The 23,826-nt window shown below is 38.6% G+C and overlaps 1 protein-coding gene and 2 long non-coding RNA genes across 12 annotated transcripts; all 3 read left to right on the top strand.

Moving 5' to 3' along the window:
* The first annotated feature begins 8,966 nt into the window (after window positions 1–8,966).
* LOC126595938 (uncharacterized) lies at window positions 8,967–10,123 on the top strand. The gene is made up of 2 exons (XR_007613767.1): window positions 8,967–9,520; window positions 9,674–10,123. It is a non-coding gene; the product is annotated as an uncharacterized LOC126595938 (long non-coding RNA).
* Window positions 10,124–11,615: 1,492 nt separating this feature from the next.
* Window positions 11,616–12,847, top strand: LOC126595940 (uncharacterized). The gene is made up of 2 exons (XR_007613770.1): window positions 11,616–11,695; window positions 11,742–12,847. It is a non-coding gene; the product is annotated as an uncharacterized LOC126595940 (long non-coding RNA).
* A 638-nt stretch (window positions 12,848–13,485) lies between these two features.
* LOC126595923 (uncharacterized) lies at window positions 13,486–16,804 on the top strand. 10 transcript variants are annotated; one of them, XR_007613760.1, is made up of 3 exons: window positions 13,518–14,343; window positions 15,283–16,241; window positions 16,394–16,804. XR_007613760.1 is itself a non-coding variant. In XM_050262320.1 (3 exons), exons 2-3 carry the CDS (start codon window positions 14,238–14,240, stop codon window positions 15,939–15,941), a joined length of 765 nt encoding a protein of 254 aa, XP_050118277.1. In that variant the 5' UTR covers window positions 13,518–13,805; window positions 13,943–14,237; the 3' UTR covers window positions 15,942–16,804. The 10 variants fall into 10 exon arrangements, 5 of the variants coding, with proteins under 5 accessions (XP_050118277.1, XP_050118279.1, XP_050118282.1 ...); XM_050262320.1 differs by having other exon boundaries at window positions 13,518–13,805; window positions 13,943–14,343; window positions 15,283–16,804; XM_050262322.1 differs by having other exon boundaries at window positions 13,518–13,805; window positions 13,918–14,343; window positions 15,283–16,804.
* Window positions 16,805–23,826: the final 7,022 nt, after the last annotated feature.

The raw sequence follows: 23,826 nt of genomic DNA, 5'->3' as shown, positions 1-23,826 counted from the left end.
TATACCGTCAAGGACCCATAAGAGTTTCCCTCCAACCAGGAGGCCAATCACAGCACGACACGTGTCGACATCAGAAGCCAATCACAACACGACACGTGTCAATGTCAGAATGAAACTAGAAACTCTCTTATATAAATAGAGATCATTCTCTCACAATATTTCCTAATGTCATTTGTACTAAATCATGCACTAGTACTCACTAAAGGAGAGCTTGAACCTATGTACTTGTGTAAACCCTTCACAATTAATGAGAACTCCTCTACTTCGTGGAAGTAGCCAATCTGGGTGAACCACGTACATGTTGTGTTTGCTTCCATGTCCCTGTCCCTATCCATTTACATACTTATCCACACTAGTGATCGGAGCAATCTAGCGAAGGTCACAAACTTAACACTTTCTGTTGTACCAAAGTCCTCGCTGATTTTGTGCATCAACAATTACTATGATAAAAAGAACAATAGCAATGTCAAGAAAAATCTTTAATCATCCAATGGTTAGGAGCTATGCCCATTTAAAGGCCTTAATTGCACGGATCGATGGTGTAATTTTGGGTCCAAACATTGCCCCCCAGTTTCCTTAAGCTTCGGCTCGTAAGACAAATGGTTAAGGAAATTAGCGCAGTCAAAGAACCCCCCGTATCGCCGAAAATAAGTGATTCGGTAAAGCAGAGAACTCTCATGTGCACTTAGAGACCGTTAGTTCAAAAAATCAAGAACCAGTAATCATACGTTCTTTGACCGTTGAGTACTTATGAGTGACACCGAGAAATATATGGTCAAGGAAAAATGAGCATCCACCTCTGAATAAAGTTTCACTCGGAAGCACGTTGTTCTAAATTTGGGCCCAATTTCCTGGCCCTCAAAAGTTCGTTACATAACTTGGAAAGTATACCTCGACGAGTTGGCCGAACTCTGCCCTAAAAAAAACTTGTCTTTCCAATGGTATTCTGACAACTTGAAAGCAATCATGATTCCTTATTAGCCTGGTACCTTCAACCTTATTTTGGGGTCCTAACCTAGTTCTCATCAATAACCTGCCATTAATAACGTAGTTTCTTGCTCCTTTTGTCTCAATGAGGTGACTAAATGCCCCCAGAATGTATGTCCTGGCCGAATGGAAAAACTGAACTCCCATGGTTAAGAGATGGGAAGGAAGAACGACCGAAGATGGGTAGGTGTAGAGCGTGCTGCAAATATTCTTTTTAACTGCTGAGGATATCTAATATTATCAACTGTTCGTGTTGTGGGTTTCGACCGAAGGTAGTCTACCAAAGACCACCAATAATCAATAATTAAATAAACACATGATTAAGAAGATGTGAGAATTGGCCGAGCCATGTGGTCGAGGACTATTGAGAAACCACCGCCGAATAAAAATGTATTCGGCATTAAAATTTCATTCATTCGACCAAAATTGTCTCAGCGAGGAACAACTTTTGGTTGTCGCATCATCTTGTTGCCCTCCTTATTTTCTTATGCATTGGCCTGAAAGATCAAATGGTGAAGAAAATAATTTATTCAATTTTTTTAGCAAAAGAAAATGAAAACAGCTGAATCATAATCAAGAGGAGGCCAACGATGCTTTATTCTAAGCCAAGATCTTTTTACATCAAAATTTTCACTTTGAGTTTTTCCAAAGCCGAATAAAAGATCATCTCCAAATATTTTTGGCTTGATGAAAGATTTTTTACCCTCGACCGCCAAATGTGTTGAATAATTATTAAGCCCCCCATGCATAATAATTTCGTCAATTTCGGCTTTAACTCGAACAACTTAGCCGAATGAGATTTCTCCATAACGGCTTTATTGCCGATAACCATATCGACTATCATGGTTTTGGCGTCCAAAACCATATCTTGGCCCTGTTCGTCATTGGAGTACTCCTTTGACGAATTTCTAAGTCGATTTTTGGCTCAGAAACCTTAACTTTTTCTTCTAGGCCTACCACACTTTCAGTTTCAACCGAAAAAACAGGTGGCCCAAGTTCTTCTTCGGCCGTCTTGACAATTTCCTTAGGTCATATTTTGATGGTAACCGGAGCGAAAAATTGCCCCTCGGTCTTTTGATCCAACCATGCTTCAAATGGAATTAATCTGAACCTAGGATAGAAAGGCATCTTCTTATCGAACCACTCATAAAATCGAGCTCTATCTTCGTTTAACCATTGATCTTGCAAGATGTGATGAACCTTCACCTTTATCATTCGAGAGAAAGATTTTTTCCTTTCTTCATGTGCGTCAATGATCCGGTCAATGAGTCTGTTATGCCTCTCAGCATTTTCCTTTAATAGGCGCCAAATCTCACACTCACTGAGATCTTGATATATCATGTGAACTTCGTAGTTTTAGCACTGGTCCCATCGGGCGTGCCAAAATGTTGACCCTAAAAACTACCAAGCCTACGTGGCGCACAAGCCGAGTAATTAATAAGTTAACTACGTTCTTCGGTTATGTGCGGGAAGGCTAATGAGATGACCTCTGTAACACCTCTGTAACACCTCACTTCGCCGAGAAGGCTAATGAGATGACCTCTGCCAATAAGGATTCGAAAATCCTTCTCAACCGAGACTTGGATAGATAATCAATCGGCCTCGACGTAGTGTTATTTATCCAAACTGAAGGTACTCTGCGGTCGCCTGATTCTATGACAACAGTAATGTTTATCCAAACTAAAGATGTGTCGGCGAAAAAGCAAATAAAAATCTCAAGGTTGTTGAGAGGTTTCATGTAGAGCGAGAGTTTGCGCCTGACAGTTTGTATATTGTGCTGGAGGGGTTGAATGGTGCGCTCCCTCCTCTATTTATAGGAACATATTTTCTGTTTGGCACAGCCTGGATAATAAGCCAGGCAATTTTGATTGCACCTGAAGACTCTGTAATGGAATATTCTGAGAAAAATCATGACCACATACATACCTGGTCGACAAATGGGGACTCTAAACTCTAATCCTACTCCAACCAAGAGACTCATTCTCCGCGTTATTCGTCTAAATGCACTCAGCGACTTAATTGCAAATGGCAAATTAATTGAATTACCATCTCTGACAACCAATTGCAAAGCGTAATCATTATCCCACTATCACTTCATTATCCTTACATCCCATGCATGCATAAAAAAACAAAACATCATGGTTGGTAGTTTTGCATTATCTGCAAAACCATCCTGATCTCATCACATCACCTTATTTTTATTACTCCAAATGGATACGAATGGCATATCCACATGCCGATCATCCAATATTAATTGCATCCTTGTGGTATTTTTCCACGTGGTTCTGCATGCCAGCCAAATATGCAACTCTTGCAACTGATTAAATAGCATTTGGATAGACCTCTAATGTTGCACGACATTTCACATAACCTCCTCTGCATGGAGCTTTACATATATCACAACTCTGTACGCTTTAAAGATATTTTCAAGACAATTACTATGATAAAAAGAACAATAGCAATGTCAAGAAAAATCTCTAATCATCCGACGGTTATGAGCTATGCCCATTCAACAACCTTAATTGCACAAATCGATGGTGTAATTTAGGGTCCAAACAGAATCTCAACGAAAGAACCACTTTGTTAGGTGCCAATTCTCATGGAGTATCACTAAATCCATAACCGAATAAATCAACAAAGAGGCATATATAGATAAAAAAAAAAAGCCAAAGTCAAAATAGGCTGAAAATGAGCCCCGTTTGAAGTTCTTATCTAAAATAAGCACATGCATTAAAAGTGTTTCTAGTTGAATTCGTTTGTACAAGCACAAGAAGCACCTTGAAGTTAATAACGAAAATAACAAGTGCTTACTGAAATCGTTTCTATTTAAAACCACTTCGGGACAGCCCAAAAAACACATTGGTGCATTTGCTAACCTAACCTCAGGCTAGTGTTGACATGATTCAGTGCACCAACAAAATGAAGATTATTATGTTGAAATTAAATTAGCATGCGTCCTATAATTTAAAAATCCCAACAAAAACAAAAACTAAACCAAGAAATCAGAGGTGAAAAGACGAAGTTAAGCATGAATAGCATATATAGCATAACAAGATGTGCTTGTAAAATTGTAATTATTGAATAGTAATTATAGCTGCCTTTTGCTCGTGAAAAAAAATATGGAAAATCCCGAACCGAACCGAAAACGTCCCAAATCAAAACTCCTAAACCGTTCGATATCCGGTATAGGATTCGGGATCCTATATACATTCATTCGGCAATCCCAAACTGAACCGAAATATATATTTAATTTTAAATTAGATTTAAGAATTATGTGGACCGTTAAATTTGGTTGAGATTTAATCTCAACCGTTCATTCATTACCCATACTCTCTCAATCTCACCTGAGTCACCTCACTCTCACAGTCTCACTTTGCCTCGTTCTCTCTTTCTTGTCTCGACTCGTTCTCTCCTTCAGGTTTAATTAGTTCCCAATACCCTTTACTTTTTTAAGCTTTGTTTGTATAAATTTAATTGCTTTTTGTGTTTCATGCTTTAATTTTAGTATTTTTCTCAAATAGGTATTGTCCGTATACATTGTATATCTTCATTTTTTAAGCTTCTTTAATTTTCCCGAACCGTACCAAAAAATTTTCAAGAATACCAAAATTTTGGTTCGGTTTCAGTTTTTGAAATTCCGTCTCGAAAGGAATTGGTTCGGGATCCCGACCTGAATCACCCCTAATGGTCTTGTGTGTCACTTTTCCATGTGTGGGTTGTTTTATATTGAGTTTTTGGTTGAAATAATCAACTTGTGACATTTGGTTGCTAAAATGATTTACTTTGAGTATTTTGTCGTTATATCATGGTTGTGTCTTTTGATGTTATGGATATGTCATAGATATATATATATATATATATATATATATATAAAGTAACCAAATATTAAAAGTGAATCATTTTAAGTAATTGACCTTTATATTATCCAAGTGTTTTTTTGGTTCCGAAATAGTGTTTTAATGTTTTATAAAGAAATACATTAAGGGAGTGGAAGTTTTTTTTTTCATAAAATACTTCCAAGATTTTTCAAGAAGGAAAGAATTTGAATTTTTGTTAAAATTCTGGAAGTGCTTATACCAACGCCATTAATCCAAACCATAATTCTTCACATTCTCAAACGAATTGCAAAGCAAGTTGAAAGCTAACCAAGAAAAGAAACTTGCCCTTTTATTTTGTTGTAGGGAAAATAAGATGTATTCCACAACAAATAAAACAATAAAAAAGAAAAAGAGAAATTATAGATAGGATAACTCGGGTAGATAAATTCATAATTGAAACGCACGTGACAATAAAAAAACAAGACTGCAATTTGAGCTAGAAGCATATTTGTTCCAAGTTTCCCCTCTTAATCAAGTTTCCTGCTTCTCTTAATTAAGTTTTAGACTCGCTTACTTTTGCGTAGACGAGAAGATTTTTTCGTGTAACGAAAACACAACCCAATACACCATCACATGTCATGATACAAGTTGAGGGACATTAAAAAATGTATCTTTTCTACTATTAATATAATGACACAAGATATAATAGCTTGTGTTTCTGGTACACTGAAAAATTTCTACCATTTACATCAAGTTACAATTCGAAATATTAGAGCAAGTCCACCCCTAACAAATGAGCTGGGCTATAGCCTAATTTTCCCCTAGTTGCCCCCTGCCCCCCCCCCCCCCCCCAAACCACCAAAATCCACTCCATCCCATCCAATTAGTTGGCCCAAAGTGGAGGCCAGCTTTGAGCCCAACACAAAATGAATTAAGCAAGAAACCGGCCTACATGACGTCAAGCTGATGTCAGCATAATGTCAACCATGTGAATAAAATTTTTATTTATTTTTACTGGAGCATGTTCGTGACAACGCGCAGAGGGGTGGCCTGCGTTGTAGGCGCACTAACTGGGATGCGGGACTTGGGCCACATGGCGCGACGATGGTCGTTGGATTTCCAACGATAAAAAAATTGAATTTGAAATCTAATGGCTAGTCACGTGGCAAAATCTAGACCGTTCAATTTCTAGATCAACGGTCCATGTTTTTCGGCCAAAATAACTTTTAAAAAATAGGAAAATGTCAGAAATCTTACCGTTGGTCACGTGTCCAATTTTGGGCTGTTGGATTTCAATCTTTTTGAAATTCAACGGTCCAAATTATTTAACTTAATAAAAATTGTTAAAAAATACAGAAAAAATAAATGAAAATTTATTATTATTTTCTATAAATACCTAACCATCATCTTCCACCCTACACCACATTTCAATATTTTCAACACTTTCAACCAAAGTTTCCATATACTTGTGTGCAAAAAAAATGGCTAATTGGACGCTCATCGAAGATGTTATGGTGTGTATGAATTAGGATGGATGTAAGGTTTATATGGATTAGGATGGATGAATTAGGATTCTGAGCTAGTTTGAGTTTGGTGTATGAATTAGGATGAATGTAGGGTTTATATGGACAAAAAAGAAAGGATGAGGTTGTGGATAATGTCACGTGACACTATGTGATTGGTTGAAAATCTTATCAAAATCTATTATAAAGGATTCTAAACAGATAATGACACATGGGGCGACGAGATTGGTTCAAAATCTTATTGGAAATCTATCCATAAAAATAGTACTTTCGAATAATGACATATAGCGTAACAAGATTGGTTAAAAAATTCTATTCGAAATTAAAAATAAAATTATTTTACATTATTTAAAGAATAATAATATTTTAATACGAATTGACTAGGCAATTCAATTTAGGAGGGGAGATGACTTGGACAGTTACTATTCATTGCAGTCAATTACTACTTATTTGGGTGGATTAAATTGACCCTTGACTATGGATGTTTATAGGGATGGAGTTGCTCTTACATTGCTATAAAGGTAATGAGGACTTACAGGACTTGGGCATCACGTAGCCCCTGCCTTTAATTATAGACAAAACCCATGTAGGTTCCAGCAACTGTACTGCACTATAGTTTTCTCTTATTTTATCTTATTTTCTCCATGCCTCCATCTTTACTTTTCTGATTGCAAAGAAACGTGACGGTGCATTCTGGGTTTTAGGTTTGTGGTTCACCCCTCTCTTTCTGTCCAGATAAGAAAGTCGAGGCATTCTGGGTTTAGGTTTGTTGGTTTCTTTCTCTCCACCTTCACCTCTCTCTCCCTGTTTATCATATTGCAAACAAAGTCTTGCCATTTACATGCATAGTTAGTTATGATGCTAGAGAATAAGAGGCGTAATTAATTTTGCTTAGCTCTAACTGAATCTAAAAATTGTTTTGTATACAGAGTGCAGTGCTTGGTTTCATTAAAACATTTATGCATCAAAGATAATAGAAAAATGCCCTTTCATTTGAACTGCATTTTCGTCCATCTTTTCTTGTGTTCCTTTTATGTCTCAGTTCTTAACACTGTTTATAAGAAAGAAGGGGTTTGTTGATTAGTTATGTATGTCAAAATACACATTTTTTGACATTCTCTAGCAACTCTTTGTATTACTTTCTTTTTAGCCAATTTTTCATATGTGAATTTTTAATTTTTTAATCAACTATACTAATATGTCTACCAAGCATAAGTTCTATTACAAGTCACCGTTTTTTAAGAAAGTAAGGGTTTGTTGATTAGTTATATATGCCAGAACTTAGGCTTGGTAAAAATATTAGTATAGGTGATTAAAAAATTAAAAATTCATAGATGAAAAAATGACAAAAAAGAAAGTAATGCAAAGAGTTGCTAGAGAATGCGAAAAATGTGTATTCTGACATAAATAACTAATCAACAAACCTTTTTTTTCTTATAAACACTGTCAAGAACTGAGACATAAAAGGAACATAAGAAAAGATGGAAGAAAATGCAGTTCAAATGAAAGGGCCTTTTTCTATTATCTTTTATGCATAAATGTTTTAATGAAACCAAGCACCGCACTCTCTGTATACAAAACAATTTTTAGATTCAGTTAGAGCTAACAAAATTAATTATACCTCTTATTCTCTAGCAGCATAACTAACTATGCATATAAATGGCAAGACTTTGTTTACAATCTGATAAACAGAGAGAGATAGAGAGAGGTGAAGGTGGAGGGAAAGAAACCAACAAACCTAAACCTAGAATGTCTCGACTTTCTTTGCAATCTGGACATAGAGGGGTGAACCACAAACATAAAACCCAATATGCACCGCCGCGTTTCTTTGCAATCAGAAAAGTGTACGCGGAGATATGGAGAAAATAAGAGAAAACTGTAGGACAGTATTGTTGCTGGGACCCATATGGGTTTGGTCTGTAATGGAGGGCAGGGGTTACGTGATGCCCAAGTCCTGTAAGTCCTCATTACCATTTTAGCAATGTACATTTCGAAATGTAACTTGATGTAAATGGGCATTAACAGTAGAAATTTTTCAGTGTACTGGAAATGCAAGCTATTATATTACGTATCATTATTTTAGTCATAAAAAATACACATTTTTTAACTTGTATCATGGCATGTGATGGTGTACTAAATTGTCTTTTCGTCTACGCAAAATTAACCGAGTCTAAAACTTAATTAAGAGGAGTGGTAAACTTGATTAAGAGGGGAAACTTGGAACAAATCTGCTTCTAGCTCAAATTGCAGTCTTGTTTTTATTATTGTCACGTGCGTTTCATTTATGAATTTATCTACCCGACTTATCTATCTATAATTTCTCTTTTTCTTTTTATTGTGTTTTTCATTGTGGAATACATCTTATTTTCCCAACAACAAAATAAAAGTCCAAGTTTCTTTTCTTGGTTAGCTTACAACTTGCTTTGCAATTCGTTTGAGAATGTGAAGAATTATGGTTTGGAATAATGGCGTTGGTATTAAGGGGGGCAAATGGGTCCTGGACCTGCCGGTCGGGACAGATCCTTGCAATTCGGGGTGGGTACGGGGTGGGTCCAAAAATTACAAAAACAAAACGAGGTGGGGCAGGCCGGTTATTGGTAAATAATGGGGTGAGCCAGTTCTAAAAATTGGAGAAAACGGGCCCCGGCCTAGACAATTCATTGCCTACTGATTAAATCTCTACCCTCTAATGACTAATCTTCTATCACCCTCTCTCTATTATTCTCAAACCCACCCAATTCACTCAACTCTCCCCTCACCCTCTCTCTCTATCCCTACTCCGAGTCTCCTCCCTTGATCTCTCCTCCTTGAATCTCCTTTCATCTCTCGTCTCAGACCTTAATCTCGAGCCCAGGCTCCCACCTCAAACCTCAATCTCGAGCCCAGGCTCCCAAATCATGGCCTGCGCGGAAGTCGTCTAGTAGAACAACTTTAACCTCACCAAAGCTCTGGTGACCCATATCGGCTACCTAGCAGGTTCAACTCGGTCTTCGAGTTGTACAAGCTACTTGCCTAACTCGACCCCGTTTGACTCGTTGGAGGGGTCGGCGAACATCCATGATAAGGTGATGTCAGAGGTTTATTTGGGAAAGCAAATCTGCAACGTGGTGGCGTGCGAAGGGTTGGACCGGGTGGAGAGGCACGATCACCATTATGACATCCTCTCCTAACTCTCCATCGTGGCATCCCTAGGTAATTTATGAATTAGGGTTTCTGATTAGGAATTTAGGGTTTTTGCATAAGCTTTTCGATTGATTTAGGAATTATGGTGGTTTTTTATTTAGGAATTTTGTGGGTTTCTAATTTTGTTTTGATTCATCAACTGATGTAATTTGTAATGGCGAGGGTGGAGGTCTTGGATCCGTGGGGAAGATGACGTCTCTGGTTCGATTTGTGCGTCAAGGTCAATGAGAAATGCTTGAAGACGATGTCTCTGGTTCGATCTGTGAGGAATACGACATCTATGGTTCTCATAGGGATTCAATTTTATTTTATTTTTTTATGAATTCGAAATTGTATTTGAAGATTTTGTATAGGAGGTGCTTGATGGAACTGGCAGGGATCTCCGAGGCTGTGAATTTTAGGGTTAAAGTTTTTCCCTCAAAAAGGGTCACGAATAGGTTGTAGGTGTTGGATTTGGCGATGGTGGATACTAGGAATCTGGAATTCTGGATACTGAAAATTAGAAAAGAAAAAAAAATGTACTCGTAAAAACCGGGTTAGGTCCGGTTCTATGTTTTAAAATAGTAAAATCTGCCCAGCCTGGCCTATTGTACTTTCAAGCGGGTCTGGTCCGGTCCGGTCCTTCCAATTTTGGGCTCGGCCCGGCCCATGCCCACCCCTAGTTGGTATAAGCACTTCTAGAATTTTATCAAAAATTCAAATTCTTTCGTTCTTGAAAAATCTTGAAAGTATTTTATGAAAAAGAACGTACGATTAATTTATTTCTCTATAAAACATCAAAACACTATTTTGGAACCAAAAAAATACTTTGATAATATAAAGGTCAATCAGTTAAAATGATTCACTTTTAATATGTGGTCACTTTTTTATATATATTTACGACATATCAATAATATCAAAAGACACAACCATGATATAACGACGAAATACTCAAAGTACATTATTTTAGCAACCAAGTGTCAAAAGTTGATTATTTCAACCAAAAACTCAATATAAAACAACCCACACATGGAAAAGTGACACACAAGACCATTAGAGGGTGGTTCGGGTTAGGATCCCAAGCCAATTCCTTTAGGGACGGAATTTCAAAAACCGAAACTGAACCAAAATTTCGGTATTCCCGAAAATTTTAGGTACGGTTCGGGAAAATTAAAAAAGATTAAAAAATTAAGATATACAACCTATACAAACAATACCCATTTGAGCAAAATACAAAATTAAAGCATGAAACACAAAAATCAATTAAATTTATACAAACAAAGCTTAAAAAAGTAAAGGGTATGCATAACTAATTAAACATGAAGGAGAGAACGAGTAGAGACAAGAGAGAGAGAGAGAGAGAGAGAGGCAAAGTGAGATTGTGAGAGTGAGGTGACTCAAGTGAAATCGAGAGAGTAAGGGTAATGAATGAACGGTTGAGATTAAATCTCAACCAAATTCAACGGTCCACATAATTCTTAAACCTAATTTAAAATTAAATATATGTTTCGGTTCGATTTGGGGTTGCCAAACCAATGCAAATGAGATCCCGAATCACGTACCAAACTATTCAGGTACCGAACGGTTCAGGACTTTTGGTTCAGGAAGTTTTCAATTTGGTTTGGGATTTTCGATTTTTTTTTCCACGAGCGAAAGGCAGCTCTAATTACTACTCAATAATTACAATTTTTCAAGCACATCTTGTTATGCTGTATATGCTGCTCATGCTTAACTTCGTCTTTTCACCTCTAATTTATTGGTTTGGTTTTTGTTTTTGTTGGGATTTTTACATTATAGGACGCATGCTAATTTAAATTCAGCATAATAATCTTCATTTTGTTGGTGAACTGAATCATTTCAACACTAGCCTAAGGTTAGGTTAGTAAATGCACCAATGTGTTTTTTGGGCTGTCTGGAATAAGGCTGGGCAACCAAGTCCTGCACCCGCGGGTCGGGACGGGTACATATATTGTAAATTCAAAACGGGGCGGGGCGGGGCGGGTCCATTTAATTAGTGGGGCGGGGCGGGTATAAATTTCAGATAAAACGGGGCCCCGACCCAAACCGTTTCCACTGGGAGATTAAATCTCCACCGTTCATTTGTTTAGGTTATGTAGAATTCTCTAGACACTCTAAGAACTCTCGACTTCTCCCTCACGATCCTTCTCCTGAACTTAACATTTCGTCCTGTCTCCGTCGATCGAGGTCTATCCTACCCACCACTTGACCACCATCTCCGTCGTCGATCGAGGTCCATCCTACCCACCACTTGACCACCATCTCCGTCGTCGATCGAGGTCCCTCCCACCCGCCATCAGGACAAGTTCGTTAACGTTAAGCATTTGAAGTACAATAATTGGGTATTTCTTATTTCTCTCTCTCTTCTCTCTCCTCTCTCTGGAATGGAAGAGAATATAATAGAATAGAATAGAAAATAAGGTTGTAATGATTGATAGGATTCCTCTTGCTTTTTTTTCTCTTGTCCTGTGTTGGGTGGGTCAAAGAGGAAGAAGATGGACTGTGGGTGTTATTGGTCTGAAGGCATTTACAAAGGAAAACGATGAGGCACAGGAGATGAGAAAACCTTTGGGGTTGTTTGGTTTTTTGGGGGAATTTTTTTATATGGGTTTTGGTTTTTTTTTTTTTTTTTTTTTTTTTTTGAGATCAATCAGTAAGATATGGGTTTTGGTTTGGGGGTATTTGTGATATGGGATTTGTTTGATTTTGACTTGATGTGGGATTTGCTTGATTTTCTGATAGGATTTATGTGATTGTACAAATCCCCCACTTTCTTTCTCTGTTCTCATTCTGGTCTTCCTCCCACCCTCTACTGCGTCGAAATCACAGCAGCGACCAGGCTCACCAAATGAGTCACGACTCACGAAATCAGCTCACCATCGGAGAAGACGGAGATTACAAAGCTCCATATCAGAGAAGACGATGGGCTCAACTCAACTGCTGCAGATCGGAGAAGACGAAGACTGCGAGGCTCTAGATCGGAGAAGAAGAAGAAGAAGATTAGACCCGTGAACCCAGCTCGAATCGTCCTGTTTGAAACGGGTCGGGTTAGGTCCGATTCCAAAATTTGAAATTCCATTACTCGCCCCGACCCGGCCCGTTGCATTTTCATGCGGGTCCGGTCCGGTCCCTCCAAATTTGGGCATGGCCCGACCCGTGCCCAGCCCTAGTCTGGAAGTGGTTTTAAATAGAAACCATTTCAGTAAGCACTCGTTATTTTCGTTATTAACTTCAAGATGCTTCTTGTACAAATGAATTCAATTAGAAATACTTTTGATGTATGTGCTTATTTTAGATAAGAACTTCAGACGGGTCCATTTTCGGCCAATTTTGACTGTAGGCTCTTTTTTATCTATATATGCCTCTTTGTTGATTTATTTGGTTAAGGATTCAGTGATACTTCATGGGAACTAGCACCCAACAATATGGTTCTTTCGTTGAGATTCTAAATCAGAGATTACAAAACTGTCTATGTTTCAATTGATCTTCTTCAAACAGGTTTATACTGGTCCAAAATCTCAAGTGGCCTTGAGGGTTGTTTTTTGGGTTAGGCTATGAATGTTTGAAAAAAAGGAAGTTGTTACATTATTCTAGCTACAAACATTCGTCTAAACTATTGGAAAGAAAATTTGAACCGCTTACGCAACATAAACGATAGGATAGCATGAATGAATTCTTTACTTTCATTTGTTTCAAAAATAAAATGATTTCTTTATGATGAAAGCAAAACGATCCACTTTTCAAATGCCATATAATTGTAAACCACAAAAGAACTAGTTGTCCAAATTACTCCATGGCGCACCCAACAAAAGAAAAAGAAAATCAGTTGTTGTATAAGGGAGAACTTTGTTCGCAGTGTTTCCTTGCACGCTGGAGATGCAGCTCCACACTATTAGATGTAAATGGACAGGTGTAATGATCTTGATGATACAGGTGTCAAAATCGTATAGCTTCTATTAGTTAGAAGCTTGCTTAGCTGTTAAGATAACTCAGCTCTTATAAATAGTAGGAAGGCCAATAGTTGTAACTAACAATTACTGAAATGAAATCAGTTTTTATACTTTCTCTCTCTAAACTTTTCGCTCCTCAATTCCTTAGTTCTTAAGCTTTTGCTGCATGGTTAATATGGTATCAAGAGCATCAGGTTACTGTGAATCCTGAGCTTGAAGGAAAAGATTGACAAAGAGTAGGAGGTCGAAGTATATCTTTTCTGCAACGACGGCGATCGTCGACGATTACATCTGATGCCCAATCTTATCGCTAAATGCAACTCTCCATAGAATCAACAGCAGAAAAGGTGAGACCACAGTCCATATTATCTTGTAAATAATGCAAAATCCTTTTCACTAAGGAAAAATGCATATATGTTGGAGTAGACATAAACTGACAAGCATAGTTGACTACAAAAGCTATATCTGGACGTATAAATGTAAGGTACTGTAAAGCACCTACAAGACTTCGAAATAAAGTAGGATCAGACAAAAGTGTGCCTTCTTCTTTCAGTAGCTGAGTATGGGGCTTGTAGGGAGTGGAACATGATTTGCAAGAATCCATGGATGTTTTATGAAGTAAGTCTTTTACATACTTGGACTGAGATATGAATAAATCCCCATTATCTTTGTAGGTAATCTAAAGACCTAAGAAGAATGTTAATAATCCCATATCTTTCATATCCAACGCTTCTCCCAACTGATCAATAACTTCTTGAACTAAACCAAGCTGAGAACCAATGATGATGATGCCGTCCACATATAAAAGAAGAATTACAACTTCATTGTCAAGAGCTTTAACAAACAAATTGGGATTGGATTCAGAGACAACAAACACCAAATTAGGTAGATAGGTAGTAAATTTTAATCAGGTTTTTTCTTTGTGTTCCAATCTTGAGATTTGAGTAAATTTTTGAGACAATTACTTGAAGAATTTTGAGGCACGAAGCCCTTTCCTCAGTGAATTGGTGATGAATGTTGAAGAATCTTGAAAATTACTGCAATTGATTTGTGATTTGTGATAAATCTTGAAGAATTGTGAAGTGTTAGTACTGGAATTGTGAATTGCTCAATTTTGTTGATTGTGCAAAGAAATTTTGAGCACTAAGCTTGTATCTATTATCGAATTCGTGAAAAATTACTGAAATTAGGGCACAAAGATTGCTTGTTTGATGAATTGTTTGAGCATGAAGCTTGTGGATTGTGAATTGTTTTTGTGACACGAAGTCTCTTTTTGTTGAAGTGGTCATCCTTGTTTGGTCAGTGAAATTCGTAGCTATGGCTTCTCCAAATTCTACACCTTTAAAGATTGATGGATTGCTTGGGATGTTGACTATTTGATTGCATGATGATAACTTTGCAAAGTGGTCCTTTCAATTTCGTTCTGTCCTAGAGGTTATGATATGTTTGAATACTTTGATGGAACAAATGTTTGTCCACCTAAGTATGTTACTGGTGTTACCAAAGAGATCACCGAGGCGTATAAATAGTGGATCAAAATAGATAAGGCTTTACTCAGTCTCTTAATTGCAACTTTAGGCGATGAGGCCATTGAATATGTTGTGGGGAGTAAAACTACCTACGAAGCTTGGACATATCTTAATGATCGATATGCTATTGTGTCTCGTGCTCGGATCAATCATTTGAAGACAGAGCTTCACACTATTAAAAAGGGTACCGATACGATTGAGAAGTATCTTTTGAGACTTAAACATCTCAATGATCAGTTGCTAGTTGCAGGGGAGATAATTTCTGAAAATGATCTAATTGTGGCTGCTTTAGCAGGATTACCATCTGAGAACAATATGATTAGGACTGTGATCGTGGCATGGGAAACTCTAATTACTTTTAAGGAGTTTCATGCACAACTGTTGAGTGCTAAGAGAACCGCTGAAGATTCACCAAGTTCTGTATCATTCCCTATGTTTGGCATGTATTGTGAAATGGAGTCATCCATGACAGGAGTTACAAGGCAAATCTTTCTAGGAGGATCCTCAAATTCTGGTGCAAATGGACAGGTTTATCAAGGAGAATCATCAACTCATAATGATACTCATTACAATGGCAATGTGGGTTTTGTGGGACAATATCAAAGGCAATTTGGGAATCACAATGGCAATGCTGGTTTCGTAGGACAATATCAAAGGCCATCTGGGAATAATGGAGGTTACAATGGTGGTCAACAATTCAACTTCAACAGAAACAGAAACAATTTTAGGCCACGATTTAATGGAGGTTTTAATGTTGGGAATAGAAACAATGGTGGTTCTTCTGGATCTTTAGGAGGTTATCAGTCTAAGAATGGATCTTCGAGTGGAAGTGTTTCTGGTTCATGGACTAATTGGAATGGAAATTCTGGACAGAAGCCAAATGTCATCCCAGAATGTCAAATTTGCGGCAAGCGTGGGCATACTACACCAAATTGTTTTTACAGGAATGAGTAGTAACCTTCTTTTGGTAAATCTATTCCAGAATGCCAGATTTGTGGAAAACGAGGCCATACTGCACTAAATTGCTATCACATAAGCAATTATGCATTTTAGGTGTATCTCCACCTCCGTCACTTATTGCTATGAATGCCAGTGCACCATCTAAATTTAATGCAAATCAAGCATGGATTATGGATACCGATGCAACACACCACATAACAGGGGACATGGCTGATCTAAACATGATCACTCCTTTTGAAGGAGATCAAAAAATCATTGTGGGAAATGAAGAGTGTCTTCCAATGAAAAATACTGGTTCAAACTCTATCACCACTACCTCTAAACCTTTAAATCTGTTAACTGTCCTACATGTTCCTCATTTGGCTGCAAGTTTATTATCTATTTATACTTTGTGCAGAGACAATAACTGTTATATAATTTTTGATGAATTTGGATTTTAGGTGCAGGACAAGGCAACAAAGACAATCCTACCGAGAGGAAGAAGTAATGGGGGTTTGTACTACATTCCAAAGCAGTTATTCTTCAACTACAATAAATTGCTGTAACCTTCACCAACTGCCTTTCTTGGACAAGCAATCAAGGCTTCAATGTGGCATCATAGACTAGGGCATCCTAGCAATAAGATTTTACATAGTATGCTCTCTCAATCTCAGATACCATATAAAACTTATGTGAATAAGAATGTGTGTAGTTTTTGTTTGCAAAGAAAAATGTCAAGACAAATGTTTTTTTCCTAGTTCACATGTTTCTGTAAAACCCTTTGAAAGAGTAAGTAGTGATGTTTGAGGGCCATCACCAGTTGTATCAATGGAATGATAAATACTATGTTAGCTTCATTGATGACTTTACAAAATTTACATGGATTTGCCCACTGTGTTACAAGTCTCAGGTTCAGTTAGTGTTTGAGCAGTTCTATGCATTTATCAATAGTCATTTTAAGGCTAATGTCAAGTACTTTCAATTTGATGGTGGGGGTGAGTATGTGAGCTTAATGTTTAAGAAAGTTTTGGCCACTAATGGGATTATACATTTGGTATCTTGTCCATACATTCTACAACAAATGGAGTAACTAAACGCAAACATAGACATATTATAGAAACTACAGTCACTTTGCTATCCATTACTCATTTGCCTCACAATTTTTGGTTTCATGCTTGTTCCCATGCCATTTTTCTGATTAATAGGATATAACAACAACAACAACAAAGCCTTTTCCCACTAAGTGGGGTCGGCTATATGAATCCTAGAACGCCATTGCGCTCGGTTTTGTGTCATGTCCTCCGTTAGATCCAAGTACTCAAGTCTTTTCTTAGGGTCTCTTCCAAAGTTTTCCTAGGTCTTCCTCTACCCCTTCGGCCCTGAACCTCTGTCCCGTAGTCACATTTTCGAACCGGAGCGTCAGTAGGCCTTCTTTGCACATGTCCAAACCACCGGAATCGATTTTCTCTCATATTTCCTTCAATTTTGGCTACTCCTACTTTACCTCGGATATCCTCATTCCCAATCTTATCCTTTCTCGTGTGCCCATACATCCCACGAAGCATCCTCATCTCCGCTACACCCATTTTGTGTACGTGTTGATGCTTCACCGCCCAACATTCTGTGCCATACAACATCGCTGGCCTTATTGCCGTCCTATAAAATAAAATTTTCCCTTGAGCTTCAGTGGCCTACGACGGTCACACAACACGCCGGATGCACTCTTACACTTCATCCATCCAGCTTGTATTCTATGGTTGAGATCTCCATCTAATTCTCCGTTCTCTTGCAAGATAGATCCTAGGTAGCGAAAACAGTCACTTTTTGTGATCTTCGCTAGATTGCTCCGGTCATTAGTGAGGATAAGTATATAAATGGATAGAGATAGGAAAGCAAACACAAGATGTACGTGGTTCCCCCAGATTGGCTACGTCCACGGAATAGAGGAGTTCTCATTAATTGTGAAGGGTTTACACAAGTACATAGGTTCAAGCTCTCCTTTAGTGAGTACAAGTGAATGATTTAGTACAAATGACATTAGGAAATATTGTGGGAGAATGATCTCGTAACCACGAAACTTCTAAGTACCGGAGTGTGGTATCGTCTTGACTTTCCTTATATGTCTCATAGGTAGATGTGGCATCTTCTCTGGAAGTACTCTTCCTTCATCCAGGGGTGGTATATGTAACTGGTGAAGATGCACAAGGTAATGTATCAATGTCACTTGAAGCTTACTTGTAGTTTCAGGCTTGGTCAAGCGCGATACAAACCATGTAGTAGGAGTCCCCCAAGTCGCCGAGCTAGGGGATCTGCTGAAAGAGGTGACAGACAAGGTAAGCAATCAGAGCTCCGGCTGATTGTTCACATTCTCCCTATCTTACAGGCAGCATGAAGGATAAAGAGAAGAAAAATGAGAAGAGATGATATGGGATACTTTTGCTTTTGAAGAAGTAACTTTCCACATGCTTATTCTTGAACTGGGCTGGAGGGTTTTCTGGTTTCCTCCAGAGTATAAGGCCGACTGAAGAATTTGAGGGTCAAAACAAATCAATCAAATCTAGAGTACGTTCGACCCTGCTGATATGGGATACTTTTGCTTTTGACAGAGTAGTGGATGTATCGGCACGTGTGCTGTTACGCTTGTCTCCACATGCTTCCTTGTATCATGCTCACTTGCCCTATCTGTTCCTCAAGCAGATGCGGTATCTTCCCTGGAAGCATAAGATGTTGAAGATGAGTACTCAGCAATGCCAGGTAAGTAATCAGGTAAGGGGTTCCAGGCAGTCAGTTCCTGGCTGGAAGCTTGATTCCAAGTGCTGACTGATTGCTCTCTTTCTCATTGTCTTGCAGGTAAGAACAAGGCCAAAGGAAAAGACGGGGAAAAAGCATGATATGGGATACTCTTGCTTTTAACCCTGATGATATGAGATATTCTTGCTCTAGTATAGCTTGTTTACAGAGGTATTATCGGGGGGAAAGAAAGCTGAATATTTCGAAAAGCTTCGTTGGGAGTGCCCTCTCAGATAAGAGGAAGGGTTGAGCATTTTTGCAGGTCTGCCTGTCCGTTGGGGATGGAGTCTCCCTAACATCAAGTAATAATGCTATTCATTTACCCTGCTTGGTCATAGCACGGTAGTGGGAGCTGCCAGCTTCACAAGTTTTAACTCTGTCAGAGCACTTTGAAAAAGTGGTCTGTGGTATCTGGAAAGCTGATGTTGCGTGTGAAGATTACAGACAAGCTTTATCCAAGGAGATCCAGCTCTTGAAGTTGGGAAAGTGGTGCCTCTTCGGTTTTCGAACAAGCAATCCTGTCGGGGATCCAGCTCTCGAGATTCGGAGAACGATGCCTCTTCGATTTTTGAGAAAGCAATCCTGCTGGGGGTCTGGCTCTCGAGATTCGGAGAGCGATGTCTTCGATTTTTGAGAAAGTAATCATGTTGGGAGTCTGGCTCTCGAGATTCGGAGGGCGGTGCCTCTTCGATTTTGGAGCAAGCAATCTTGTTGGGAGTGTTTTCTCGAATGTGAGTAAAGGTTGGGCATGTTTGCTAGTCTACCTTGCCACGAAGCACAGAGGTTGACACACATGGACTTTCCAATTATCCAGCAGTGGTACTGTCCCTTTGCCCTCTCTTCAATTTTTGAGAAAGTAATCATGTTAGGAGTCTGGCTCTCGAGATTCGGAGGGCGGTGCCTCTTCGATTTTGGAGCAAGCAATCTTGTTGGGAGTGTTTTCTCGAATGTGAGTAAAGGTTGGGCATGTTTGCTAGTCTACCTTGCCACGAAGCACAGAGGTTGACACACAGGGACTTTCCAATTATCCAGCAGTGGTACTGTTCCTTTACCCTCTCTTCGATTTTTAAGAAAGTAATCGTGTTGAGAGTTTGGCTCTCGAGATTCGGAGGGCGGTGCCTCTTCGATTTTGGAGCAAGCAATCTTGTTGGGAGTGTTTTCTCGAATGTGAGTAAAGGTGTTAGTCTACCTTGCCACGAAGCACAGAGGTTGACACACCGGGACTTTCTAATTATCCAGCAGTGGTACTGTTCCTTTACCTTTGTGGGTAATAATATGGTAGCTAGACCTTCAAAATTTATGTGTCTAAACTTTGTTAGTGTTGTTTCTTTGCTATTCTTTTACCCTTCTTGGTCAGAGCGATGTAGTGGGAGCTGCAAGCTTCACGTGTCTCAACTTTGTCAGAGAACTTTGGCAAAGTTATATGTGGTACCCATGAGCTACTGTTGCGTGTGGGAAGTGGGTGATTGAACAGTACGATTCATGTGCTTTCTACTTCGCCAGAAATCTTCGACAGAATGCCCATAATTTCCGCAAAGCTGAGTGTGCGTGTGACAGGTGCTGACAAGGCTGGAAAAGTAGGTGCCTCTTCGATTTCTGAGATCGGCCCTCGTGGTCTCTGAGCAGCCCAGCTTTTGAGAAAGCAAGCCTCTTCGATTTCTGAGATCGGCCTTCGTGGTCTTTGAGCAGCCCAGCTTTTGAGAAAGCAAACGCCTCTTTGATTTCTGAGATCAACCCTCGATCTCCAAAATTTACAGATGCAATCTCCATTCTTTAAGTTGTTTGGAGTAAATCCAATATTGAATGGTCTCAAAGTCTTTGGCACAGCAGTTTATCCTTTTCTTAGACCTTATACCTCTAGTAAATTGGATGTCAAAACTGATCAATGCACATTTTTGGGTTATGCTTTGGGATACAAAGGTTGTGTGAGTTATCATAGAGTGAAATAGAAGTTGTTCATTTCTAGACATGTGGTGCATGATGAAACTGTGTTTCCATTTATGACAAATCATGTACAATCCTCTTCACAACAGGTGACCACTCACCTAGAACAACATCTTGTACTTATGCCAATTATAATACCCACTTTCAATGGCTCTGATCAGTCTAGTAGGGTATGTATTAGTACTAATTCCATTGAATCTAGTGGCAACAATTTGAATTCTTTAGCTAATTGGAATCATCCACATTCTGGGAGTACTAATCAAGACACAAGAAACAGTGTGAATTATGTAAGTGTGGAGCAGCATTTTAGTTCTTAGGGTAACTCAATATATGTGACTGATATTCAACAGGTTTCAAATCATGGTTCTTCTGTACAAGCTTCCCCCCAACATACTTCACCTTCCTCTCACACATCAAATGCTTTGTTGTTTGTCCCTAGTTTTGCACACTTCGAGGTAACTCACTCACTTGATCCAAATAATGATTCAAATGTTGTTGTACACTCTGATTTACATGTTGTATCCTTTAGTCATCCTATGACAACTAGACTCAAATCAGGTGTCATCTCAAGAAAAGATTATAGTTCTTATATTGCAACTACTCTTGATGTTTCTGAGGAACATACCAGTGATTCTATTGATGTTGTATTCAAGGGTTATACTGTTGTTTTGTCTATACATGATTCGGTTGAGCCTACTACTTTTAGAATAGCAGTTAGTCATGAACATTGGAGAAATGCTCTGGTAAAAGAGTTTACAGCTTTGCAAAAACAAGGAACGTGGGAGTTGGTGCCACCACCGATTGATAGGAATGTGATAGGTAGTAAATGGGTGTATAAGATAAAGAAGGATCAATTTGGCAAGATTTCCAGGTATAAAGCTCGGTTAGTGGCACAAGGCTACAGTCAAGAACATGGACTTGATTATACTGATACATTTAGTCCTATAGTGAAACACACTATTGTCCGACTTGTCCTTGCTCTAGCTGCATCACACAGGTGGAAGTTACACCAATTAGACGTCAAAAATGCATTTTTGCATGGTGATCTTCAAGAAGAAGTGTTCATGAAGCAACCACAAGGATTTCAGGATCCTACTCATCCTCAATAAGTTTGTAAGCTTGTTAAGTCTCTCTATGGACTTAACAAGTTCCTAGAGCTTGGAACTCAAAATTTACTACCTATCTACCTAATTGGGGGTTTGTTGTCTCTGAATCCGATCCCAGTTTGTTTGTTAAAGCTCTTGACAATGAAGTTGTAATTCTTCTTTTATATGTGGACGACATCATCATCACTGGTTCTCAGCCTAGTTTAGTTCAAGAAGTTATTGATCAGTTGGGAAAGGTGTTTGATTTGAAAGATATGGGATTATTAACATTCTTCTTAGGTCTTCAGATTACCTACAAAGATAATGGGGATTTATTCATATCCCAGTCCAAGTAATGTAAAAGACTTACTTCATAAAGCATCCATGGATTCCTGTAATCATGTTCCACTCCCTGCAAGCCCCATACTCATCTACTAAAAGAAGAATGCACACTTTTGTCTAATCCTACTTTATTTCGAAGTCTTGTAGGTGCTTTTCAGTTCCTTACATTTACACGTCCGAACATAGCTTTTGCAATCAACTATGCTTGTCAGTTTATGTCTACTCCAACAAATATGCATTTTTCCTTGGTGAAAAGGATTTTGCGTTATTTACAAGGTACTATGGACTGTGGTCTCACTTTTTCTGATGCTGATTCTATGGAGTTAACTGCATTCAGCGATGCAGATTGGGCATCGGATGTAAATACTAGAAGATCTAAAACTGGCTTTATGGTATTCTTAGGCCCAAATCTGATTTCTTGGCAGTCAAAGAAGCAAGGGAGTGTTTCCAGAAGTTCAACTAAAGCAGAATATAAAGCTTTGGCAAATGCAGCTGCTGATGTTGCGTGGATCCGTTTACTTCTTAAAGATTTGCATGTTTACTTACCTACACCTCCACTTCTCCACTATTATAATGTTTCAACCCTTGCCTTGTGTTCTAGTCCGGTGTTCCACACTCGGATAAAACATTTTGATACAGATTTCCACTTCGTTCGTGAACGAGTTTAGAAGGGGGATTTATTGGTGGAGTATATTTCTACAAATGATCAAGTGGCTGATGTATTAACCAAAGGTCTTCATGGTCCTTTATTTCTAAAACATTGCTCCAATCTCAAACTGGGGTTCCCCAGTTGAGATTAAAGGGGGGGGGGTAATTAGATGTAAATGGACAGGTGTAATGATCTTGATGATACAGGTGTCAAGATCCCATAGCTTCTGTTAGTTAGAAGCTTGCTTAGCTGTTAAGACAACTCAGCTCTTATAAATAGTAGGAAGGCCAACAGTTGTAACTAACAATTACTGAAATGAAGTTTCTATACTTTCTCTCTCTAGACTTTTGGCTCCTCAATTCCATAGTTCTTAAGCTTTTGCTGCATAGTTAATGCACACCAGCAGCCTTTTCATCGATCACTTGTTCGTCCCCACGCAGCATTCTTCAGATAAAATTTCTTCGTCTACAGCAGCTGTGTCGTGTATCAAGTAGCTCAAGATTCTTGTGGCTATTCAGTATAGTTTCCAAAGAACCGTACGACAGGAAGATTGACGGAATCAGTAGACGCTTTAGATGCGGAAAGCTTCCAGCAATATATGACACTGCTACGTCATCTATCATTTGATATAGGCCGAGTTCATTTATGAATTAGCAATGCATTGAGAGATCCTCTAGACAGATAGGATCGACATGTACTGCTCTTAAATTCTTACAAAAAGGTATCGCCACTGTGATACAGAGATCAGGAGGACCCTCAGCACTATACCTGAACTCTTTGGGTACATTCAAGTGTTCCAGTAACGTGCTCTGCAACGTCGTCAAATTAGCAAACACATGTTGTTCCGCAAACAATAACACAACCCAAGTTCGAAAAATGAAAAGGATTTTCATAATTATAAAAGAAAAAAGGAAAAAGTAATTGGCGGTACCTTTCAGCAATCCAAGTGAGGAGTTGCTGACTGAGAATTGCCTTGGGCAGATGAAGTTTTTTCCAATACCAGTGCGATAGCCATTTAAACACAATCCTAAGAAAATCCAACAAACATCTCGGAGAATCGAATTCCACAACTAAATCCATGAAACGTGGA

This window comes from Malus sylvestris, chromosome 13 (genome assembly GCF_916048215.2).
Source record: "Malus sylvestris chromosome 13, drMalSylv7.2, whole genome shotgun sequence".
Lineage (NCBI taxonomy): Eukaryota > Viridiplantae > Streptophyta > Magnoliopsida > Rosales > Rosaceae > Malus > Malus sylvestris.
Note: the sequence above shows the minus strand (reverse complement) of the source record. Positions and strands in the feature narration are given on the sequence as shown.

Bases quoted from the DNA above. Each gene is read 5' to 3' on its own strand.
- LOC126595923 (XM_050262320.1), top strand. From the start codon at position 14,238: ATGATGATGATGCCGTCCACATATAAAAGAAGAATTACAACTTCATTG. The intron at 14,344-15,282 runs GTAGATAGGTAG...CTGCTTTAGCAG, and splicing joins GACAACAAACACCAAATTAG to GATTACCATCTGAGAACAAT.